Raw genomic sequence first — 10409 nt, 5'->3', positions numbered from 1 at the left:
TTGTTTATTCTATGTAGTGCATACACAATCTAGATCTATTGCATGTTTTTTTGCCCCTGAAAAGACTGGTTTCATTGAGAAGCTGGTTTTATTCCAAAAATAAAAGCTCATTGCAGATTGATTCTGCATTATCCTGCAGTGTGCCCATATGGAAACAGATGTAAGTAGCCCCAGAAATAGGAGGTGTATCCATACCTGCCCTATGAAGTGTCACCACTACCTTATTCAAGGGAGGTTGGTGGGGCTGTGGTCTAAACCACTGAGCCTCTTGGGCTTGCTGATCAGAAGGTCGGCAGCTCAAATCCCCACGACGGAGTGAGCTCCCGTTGCTCTGTCCCAGCTTCCTGCCAACCTAGCAGTTCAAAAGCACACCAGCGCAAGTAGATAAACAGGTACCACTGCGGCTGAAAGGTAAATGGTGTTTCCATGTGCCCTGGCACTCGTCACAGTGTCCCATTGTGCTAGAAGCAGTTTAGTCATGTTGTCCACATGACCTGGAAAGCTGTCTGTGGACAAACGGCAGCTCCCTCGGCCTGAAAGCGAGATGAGCGCCGCAACCCCAGTCACCTTTGACTGGACTTGACTGTCCAAGGGTCCTTTACCTTTACCTTTTACCTATTCAAAGGTAACCTAACCAAGGGTCTCAAGTATCCTTGCATCTATCCTTGCAGACAGCAGAGTCTAATCTGGATTGAAAGCAGCATGTTGAAGGGGAGCATGAATGACTCCAGATTGAAAAAAACTACATCAGTGTTCTACAAATGGTGTGTACATGGCCCATATCTGCTCAGAAATAAGTCCTACTGAAATCCTAAATGGGGTTATGATTGCAGCATTAAGGTTATGCTTCTGAATTCTTCCCCCACCCATGACCTTTTCTGCACTGCAACCCTCTGATCTGTGCTTTTAATAACTGTCTGGCCCTGACAGGCAGAGATTTCGGAAGTTCAGACTTTCCCGTCACGCTGCTGGAGATGCGTCTGACCAACTTGTCTGCTGTGTAGTTCTTAAGAATAGGAGTTCCAGTTCCATATGAGCCTTGAACTCAAATGAACTCCTGCTGGGGAGGATGAGATTGGCCAATATACTTTCCTGACTCTACTTGTTGGTCATGGTGTGTCATATAAACACTATAGGAAATAGTAGCAGTATGCTTTTAGTCTGTAAAATTTTCAACGCCATTTTTGTCTCTTCTTTGAAAATGTTTCTCAGTTTCATTTGAGTCAACACCCAAATTAATCCAGGAATCTGTTTTCAATGTCGGATGTCAGTCCCGGCACATAACATGAAGGAGAGGCTTGTTTTTTCCCCATGAAGTAACCATGCCATTCCCGGCAACTGTGGGATTGAGAAGGCCTGCCAAGGAGATTCCACTGCTGCTTGTTTTACTGGAAATGTTTAAAATATGTCTGTTTCCATATTAGAGAGCAATTCAGATGCTTGGATGAGTCCCTGTTATTGCATCTTGCAGATGTTGACAGGGTGGTTGGGGAGTGTATTCTACCATCTATTTGTCCATGTGTTGCCCATTTTGGCTACTAGTATCTAACCAAGAAGGAGTACCGGTAACAAGCTGGCTTTGGGAAGTGGTGAAGGCCACTGTCGTCTCCGTTGGGAGGTGGCAGACTCTTCTTCCTTGAAGGTTTTTAAGCGGAAGTTGGATGGCCCTCTGTCATGTATCCTTTAACTTAGATTCCTGCATTGTACGGGGCTGGACTGAAATCTCCCTAGCCCATCAGAGATCATCGACTAGTGCGATCAAGGCAGTTTCAGTCCCATGATGGGGCCTGAATCCCGATTGGAAGGGATAATATTTTATTCTCTTGTTCATTATACTATTTTAAATGTGCATTTTATATTTGACTTCCTTTAGTAATGTTGTCTTCTGAAATGTTAAAGATAATATTTTAGTTTCCTGTTAATTATGTTGCTTTGAATGTATACTTTATATTTTGATGTGTTGTAAACTGCTTTGATATTTTTTCTTTAAAATATAACTGGTAAATAAATTACTGTTGTTGAAACACTCCAAAACTTATTTGACATAGTTTTTAAGTTTATAGCACTTGAGGTAAGATAGTGAACTGCAGCGCCCTGTAACATAGCTACCAGGGGGCTGAAAAGCATTCTCCCAATGCTACTCTCTGGACACTGTCCCAAAGGTAGGATCAGAACTACTGTATTACAGTGCTCCCAATTTCCAGAGCTGGTAGGGGAGGATAACATGGTAAATGGTACAAAAAAGCTGAAGAGAGATCAAGATGCAAAAGAAAGCTCACATTCCCTCCGTCCCTCTCTCTGTAAAGGTTATCCATTAGGGCAACCAAGGCTGACTTAGTCCCATGGCCAGGCCTGAACCCAGAGTGTAATAAATCAAAATTGTGTGTATTGGGGGGTATTGTTTCTGTTTGTCATTATGGTATGTATTTTTGCGTTTTTACATTGTAAACCACCCTGTAATCTTCAGATGAAGGGTAATATAGAAAATTTAATAATAATCCAATAATGTTTGCTGCTGCCCCACCACAACCCATTCACCACCTGCCCCTCAAAGGGGGTATTTGCAACTGGTCAATAGTTGTAGTCTAAGAGGTCCAGAGAAGGTTTCTTTAGGAGCAGCTGCACCACTGCTTCTACACATTAACAGCCCCTATACATTATTTGTGGTTAGGATGTTGTTTTATGCATCAAAATGTACATATTAATATGCTCTACGAGTTTTGTTAGGACATGCAGTAACTCTGTTATGCAGGGGGTTGGACTAAATGACCCCTGGGGTCCTTTCCAAGTCAACAATTCTATGCTTCTGTGCTCAAACCTATATGAGGCACTGGCCCTGCTTCCTGGACTTCTTCCATATCAACAGCTCCTCAACTCATAGACTCTTGATGCAGACAGTCTACATCAATGAGTGGTGGAGCCAGTTAGCAGTGTGACCAGGAGATACACACTTCATTCAATTAACATATGAAGAGGGCTAAAATCATTTCTCATTATATACAAGACTGAAATTATCTGGTATTTAACGCGATTGTGGAATAATTTGGTATTATTTTTGTCCGCTTTTCTTTCTCAAATATTCCTTAACCAATATGATGAAGATATTTATACAGGGAAACACAAGCACACAGCCCAGACAGTGGGAAATATGCTTTTATATTAATTAAAATGGAAAAATAGAACTGGATTTCACATTTTTACATCATATAAAAACAACATTGGTTACAATGATAAGGACTCTGGAAGAAAACAGCTTTTGACATACAGCTAGCTATTAAATAACTGATTTGATGGCAAACGAGTCATAGAGATCACTAAAGAGTAGAGCTACTAGCTTATGTTTCAAAACAGTAATTATTGCCTGCCGTTATAGTGTTACATTATGACAATTTTAAGTGCATAGCTTCTTATACAATATACTGTGAGACCATATAGAACCGAAATGTTTACAGCATGATTGGAATACTGTTTTTCTGAGGGCCATCATGTAGTTCATTAACAATTCCTAAAAACTTCAATTTAGTTCCAATGGAAAACGGAAAAAATGAAGGGGGGAAGAGGTGAGGAAAGGAAAAGCAGCAAGTCTGCATTTCACTTAACATGGAATAATGATCCAATATCTATCTGAAAGAATACATGACACCTGTCTGTCGTGGCTTTTGACAATTCCTGTAGCAATAGGAAGGCAACTTTCTCCAAACTGAAATGAGAGATGTAAACACATTATGCTGCCTTTCAATCAAATTAGCTACGGACAGTTTTGCCAGTACTATACACAGTAACGGTTGGGATCCCACGTGATTCCACAGACACTTCATGTTTTTCTGTTTTCTCTTTCCAAACTGTAGTTCTTCGTATTGCATTGGATGCCTCTCCTGAAGTTCCTCCAGGCTTTGGGAGAGGCACTTTGAATGGTGCAGGGTTTCAAACAGAAGCTTTCTACGTGCCCTTTGGGGAATCAGCTATTTAGCACTATTATAATGACCTTTCAGCACAGTTCAGGGGCTTTTTCAAGACCACAGTAGCACCAAAATATGCATCAAATTACATTTCCATAGGGGTGAAATTCATATTCCTTGTGCTGCCCTCATGCAATGATGGGGGAGGGAGAGATGGCTTAATCCAAGGTCAGTTACATTCAAACTTGTTTCCTACCCAAAGGAAGATGTTAGGCAAACTGCTTTGTAGGGTTCCAGTCTTCCAAACCATGGCCTTCTGTGTGCCAAGTTTCTTAGAACTAGGCAGTTTGTTCCATAAAAGAGGGGTGTGAACGCGTGCTTCTCAAACAGCTGTTTCCTATGATGTGTAGCAACCTACTTTTGAAACTGAGAGGAATGTTTGAGAATCAGTTTTCAGTCTAGTATTGTGGTAGGCAGCCTAGGGCAGATGGAACGTGAAGCTAATGAGACAGTGATGTTCAATGGCTTTTTACCCAGCAGAAAGGTTTATGGAACCTTACATCTGCAATAGTAATTCTGCCCCTTCCGTACTAGAGACAATTGTTCTAGCCCCACTGGAACAACATACAATGGTCCCTCTGGTTTGCATACTATACCCGGTATCTCCAACCAAACTTTTCAGCAACTGCCCCAAGCAGGCTTATAATAGGGACCAGTCCCATATTGCCCAGGCACTTCTGTGTGGTAGTTCAGCCCAGCTGATCTACACAGTTTCTGCATGGGTTGAAATGTTTCAGAAGAATGAATTTCACCATCCTGGAATATGATTCTGCACTGAGGTATGCTTTCTTTGGTTATGTTTTTCTTTTCTTTATTTAAAAAAGTATGCAATTACAGTACAATATTTACATAATTTAAAAATTATATGTCAGTGGCAACATTTCTTTAATAAACTTTAAATTTATATTGGGAGTGGGAAGGGGACTTGTTTCCTTCATATGTCTGAGACATAACTGTTTTCAATGCAAAGAGTGATGAACCTGTTGCTACAGCTATATGCCTTTTGATCCAATAACTTCCCAGACTTCAAGGGTGAGGCTTGTCCCATGACGGCCAGATCTGCTGTCCTCCAGGCTTCGCAGTAGTTGCTAATGAGTCGTATTCCATTTGAACTTGAACCATGCCAGACAACTTTCTGAGGCCTGAAGTTAGAGGAATGCTTTAGTAATATTCCTTGGAAAATAATTCCATGTGTATGGCTAGTTCAAAGTTTGACATAAATTAACTTAATTTTATTCATTAAAGTGCAGGGGACGTGGCGGGTGGGCAAAAGAGTTCACTTTCCCTTCTGTTTTCACTGTTCAATTTAGGCCTAGTTTTTGAACCTTGCTCAGATGCATAGTTTTGGCCCTGAAGAAGGAAGTTATTAATACTCCCCTGGCTGCTGCTAGAGTCCAGGGGAATTTTAAATATGTCCAGAAGCATACTTGCAGAGTGATCTTGTTAAAACATTGGGCTAATATTTCACATGGGGCACGGGTGGCGCTGTGGGTTAAACCACAGAGCCTAGGACTTGCCGATCAGAAGGTCGGCGGTTCGAATCCCCACAATGGGGTGAGCTCCCGTTGCTCGGTTCCTGCTCCTGCCAACCTAGCAGTTCGAAAGCACGTCAAAGTGCAAGTAGATAAATAGGTACCGCTCCGGCGGGAAGGTAAACGGCATTTCCGTGCACTGCTCTGGTTCGCCAGAAGCGGCTTAGTCATGCTGGCCACATGACCCGGAAGCTGTACCCCGGCTCCATCGGCCAATATAGCGAGATGAGCGCCGCAACCCCAGAGTAGGACACGACTGGACCTAATGGTCAGGGGTTCCTTTACCTTTACCTAATATTTCACATGACACATGGTAATACCAGAAACTGTGTAAATGTCTGTGAACTTACCAAGCTGGATCTGTCATGACATCCCTACCATCAAAGGAGTATATTGGAATCCGGAGGTCAAACTGTCCCCCATTGCCAGAGAATATTGACTCCCAGTTACTGAACAATGGTTCTCCCTACAGGAAAGAAAGGAAGCCAGCTTTTAGAAGTGAAATTGCCCCTGCCCTGACCAAGTTGTTTTCCCCTCAGTTGTTTCACATCCGTCTTGCCTGCCTATTTTTTTACTCTTTGAAATTCTACCACCATGCAGGGCACAGAGAGACCAAAGAGTTGCCAGATCACCACCTGAAAAACACTCCTGTTTCCTTAACAGCCCACAGCTATGGAGGAAAAACCAAGTATTCAGTTCCCTTGGTGTGTGGTGACAGTGGCTCAGCTGTGAAAATGCTCTGTACAAGCAGATATTCTTCCTTCATTAATGAATGAATGGGCACAACCAAAGGTGGAGGAAAGTGGTGCTAAATGGGCATAGTTAAAGGAAAAGTGAGCTACAAGTCTAGGATCAGCAGGATGGTTTTTTTCTGCTTACACCAGATCTATCAGTGTATTTCCAGTGCATGGCACATTCTTACAGGGACGAGTTTTATAAAGCAAAGCAGACAAAATAAAAATCTTACCTTAAGATTAACTATGGGCACATGATACCGGTCAGCTTTCCTGACCACCGTCAAGAGATCTTGCAGATGGGAAGACAAGAAAGCTCTGTATGTTGAGAGCAAACCAGCAGCCCGAGCTTGTTGAAAGCACTGGTAGTCAGCTCGCATGTCACCAGAAAACGGAGTGTTCAAGGCCACCAGATGAAGCTGCGGAATAAAGGATGGAGGAGCTTGGGGTTGTAGTGGTAATTAAGCCTCTAGCAGTGATTAGTTATGGCTGCGCTGCATTAATGTCACAGCAGGGCACGTCAGGAGGATTGTATTGACCATTTCACTGTATGTTTTTATATTCTTTGCCGACCTCTTTGAGGCTTTACTTATAGTTAAAAGGTATACAAATTAAAATTAAAATCATGCGGAAGTGAACTTTTAAGAGGAATTGACTTTCCTGCAGCCAAGCCAGAAAGCCAAAGGCCAACTAGAGACTGCACCCATGTGCCACAGCAACGTTTCGTAGGATGTACCATGGGAAGAGAAATGGGGCAAACACACCTTTTATCTACAAACAGAGCAGCTAAACCACCCATAACAGCACAAAACAAGCCTCCTACTTACACTTGGCCTTCGGCCGTCCGTATTTGAAGCTGGGATTGGTGCTGGAAGGGGTTGAAATCCCTATTAGTTTAACACACAACAAAATAAAGCATTAAAATGAGAGAAAACAAGGGTAGAGACAGACGTAAGGTTTTAAGAGGACTCAGTGTAATTTAACGAGCCATAACCTGAGCTTGGCTTTGCAGCGCTTATGACAGACATATATATTACTTAAGTAAATATTACTTAAGTAAATCCCAACCCTCAGACTTCTTCCTCCTCTCGTGTATTGGGGAAGGTGTCTTGCTGATTTTTATTATTTATTTTTTAAAGAAATCACTAACGTTTAAAAATGAAACACAAAACTGTTGGTAGATATGCCAGCCAAAATATGCTCACCATAACTGGGTTTTTCATATTCAAACTGAAATGTTCTAGAACCTGTAAACTGCTCTGTGACCTTTGGATGAAATATAAATTTAATAAATAAGAATAATAAACCTGAAGAACTAATTTTCCTCCAGAAAATTTGTTTATGGAGCAGCTACCAGACTGCTCCATATATGCTCTTAGAATGTTACATCTGTCTTCAGTCCTAATGATATTTCTATCCAGTAGTTGTCAACAACTACTGTAATTGCATCATCAAAACTAGTGTAATTGCAAATTATGGACAAATACAAAGATATATGTACACATGATTTGCCCAACAACTACCATCATTAATTCTTCACATGGGATAGAAGGTAAGTGAAATGTTTCATAAACTCCTCATTCAGCTGACTATCATATTACATATTACCACGAACAAGGAGAGACTGGAGCTCTTAGAGGTCCCGTACTCACGTCCCATTACATATGCTTTCTGTCAGCATCTGATACAGCACTTCTCAATCAGAAAGGTGTTTTAATACTTACTGGACTTGAAATTGCTGGAGGTGGGGGGCTGTCAGCAGGAATAGGAATCAGTTCACCAAGCTGGAGTAAAACAAAATGAAATTGAAAGAAGGACAGAAGCAGTGATGAACTTTAAATGAAAGAAATATTTTTCCCACTCAGGGGTAATCTCAGTTCTGAAACATTCCTTTCAAAAAACAAAACAAATCTTGAACAGAAGATGAGTTGCCTATCCCCAAACCAACTGTTACCTGCAATTTTTTCCATCCTCCTTGAGTACGAATAAACACCTCACTGGTTTCGCTAAGGTAGATCAATGTGCCTTCAGACACTAAGTGGACCTTTTGTAGCATAGTGTCAACATTTCTAAACCTTGTGACCTGTCAAGATAAAAACATTAATTGCTCAAATAAAAACAATAGCCTATGAGAATGTACTTTTTATCTGGACAAGAAATGACCAAGAGTTCATGAAAGGATTTTTTTTAAAAAAAAGAAAGCAGAACCTAAGGGTTATGAATAATTAGTCACAGAGGCTATTTGTAACAGCAGAGGCAGTAGCTCAGTGAAAAAGTGCTTGTTCTACGTGTATAAGGTTGCAGGGTCAATAATACCTCCAGTTTCTGTAAATGGTGTCAGGGACCAGCACTGTGAAAATCCCTGGAGAGTCACTGCAAGTCAGAAGAAGCAGCACTGCCTATCTATCTATCTATCTATCTATCTATCTATCTATGGGAAACAATAATCTTTCTCCATCTCCTAGACCCAGCCTGCTGCTGTTGAATGACATGAGATGTATGTGTTTGTGTGTGCTTACGTACACACCATGCTACTGGAACACAAAGGGAAGGAAGAATAGGGGCAAAGTAGTAGAGCACCTCCTTTGCATGCGTAAGCTCCTAGGTTCACGCTCTAGTTAAAAGGAAATATGCATGCCTGCTTAAGAACTGCTGGCAATATTGGGAGAATCAACAGTCTGCCCCAGGAATATGGCAGCATCATATATTCATATACAATGATATGTCACCTTTGTCCTCTTCCTAGCTTTTGAAACAAGGTTAGAGAATATATTAAACCACAGTCGCAAGGCTGTGGATGTGTTACAGCTACACTAAAATCAAAGGTCACCCTTAAAGATTGCAAGTGATGGGACTGAACTGACAACAAGAATAATGCTGTCCTTCAGCTTAGTTTAGTTTTTATTTTATCTGTATTGCTGGAAGTTCGCAACCTTTCCAGATGAAGTGATGAATGTTTGGCAAGAAGACTAAAGAGTAGCTACCCTGGATTTTAAAGATCAAAATACTTTAACCTTACTGCTGTAAGGTTAACCAACAGAAATAAGTTTCTTTTTACTGTTTAGTTCATGATACATAAAGTTAAAGGGACCCCTGACTATTAGGTCCAGTCGTGGACAACTCTGGGGTTACGGCGCTCATCTCGCTTTATTGGCCGAGGGAGCTGGCGTACAGCTTCCGGGTCATGTGGCCATCTACTTTGTCATTTCTTGAAAAATAAAATGTTTCACTCCTTGTAGATATTTGAATCATATCCTTCTTTAAAGAACAAAAAGTCACCCAAATTATATGTTCCTTTGATTCTTCTTAGATGCAAAAATTACGTATTTCCAGATCAGATGTTTAGCAGTCCCAATGTGATTGAGGAAGCCTACAGGGCAGCCTGTGACCTTGCAACATGGAGGGACTGGTTGTATGAACTGGCAGGACCTCAATACACACAGCTGCCACAATTTGCATGATTGCAGCATGTATTTCTTGAACCGTTACAATAACAGAGATTGCAATTGAAATGTTTAAGCCGCTCTTCACTGACAGTGCTTCATACAACAATGTTGTTGTGTAATCACTGTTGGCGTAATGTGAACAATGAGTCATGTCTTGAGGAGCATATCCCTCATGTCTGTGAGTGTGTCAGGTGCACTGGGTTAGCACAGCAACAGCAGCAGGGTTGAGTGTAGGATTTGCTGAATAATTCACTCTCCCATTGGTTCAGGAAATGTGCCCACGTGTAGAGATGGGTCTCTCCCCCCCCCCACCTTTGGCGATCACTCATAGCAGAGTAAGATTGTCTTCCATGAATATGGTCTTAACAGTCTGTCTGTAAGTGACTGTGGAGGTCAATTCTGGATCCACACATCCTTCCACAGGGGGGACATAGGTCTCCGGGTGGGAGTTGATCAGGGTGAGGGTTTGTCAAATGTGCCTTCCTCTTAGCTCGTTTCTCCTTTTTGCCCTGAGTCCACGACGCCTTTGGTAAAGGCTGTTCTCCAATTGGAGTGCTCGCAGGCCAGTGTTTCCCAGTTATCAATGCCCATACTACATTTTTAAAGATTTGCCTTGAGAACATCTTTAAACCTCTTTTGTTTAAAGAGAGATGGGTATAATACTCTCTAGGGCATTGCTTTCATTATGGTTCTGTCCTGTCCTGTTTGCTGTCAGGGCCTGACTCTGAATCTGTGAGA

General features: G+C 41.7%; 1 protein-coding gene across 3 annotated transcripts in view; it reads right to left on the bottom strand.

The window, feature by feature from the left end:
* Positions 1 to 3135: 3135 nt before the first annotated feature.
* COL15A1 (collagen type XV alpha 1 chain) overlaps positions 3136 to 10409 on the bottom strand; it is a 122075-nt gene continuing 114801 nt past the window's right edge. For 2 of the 3 annotated variants that reach the window (XM_080976500.1, XM_080976501.1), the window contains exons 38-43: positions 8180 to 8308; positions 7950 to 8009; positions 7053 to 7112; positions 6459 to 6644; positions 5842 to 5957; positions 3136 to 5101 (exon numbers count right to left, since the gene is read on the bottom strand). In XM_080976500.1, coding sequence (XP_080832626.1) covers positions 4894 to 5101; positions 5842 to 5957; positions 6459 to 6644; positions 7053 to 7112; positions 7950 to 8009; positions 8180 to 8308 — 759 coding nt within the window. In that variant the 3' untranslated portion in view covers positions 3136 to 4893. Of the gene's footprint in view, positions 5102 to 5219; positions 5416 to 5782; positions 5958 to 6458; positions 6645 to 7052; positions 7113 to 7949; positions 8010 to 8179; positions 8309 to 10409 lie in introns of those variants that run through there. The other variant, XR_013978543.1, reaches the window with a different exon arrangement.

The sequence above is a fragment of the Podarcis pityusensis genome, assembly GCF_964106645.2.
Source record: "Podarcis pityusensis genome assembly, chromosome: 13".
Lineage (NCBI taxonomy): Eukaryota > Metazoa > Chordata > Lepidosauria > Squamata > Lacertidae > Podarcis > Podarcis pityusensis.
Note: the sequence above shows the minus strand (reverse complement) of the source record. Positions and strands in the feature narration are given on the sequence as shown.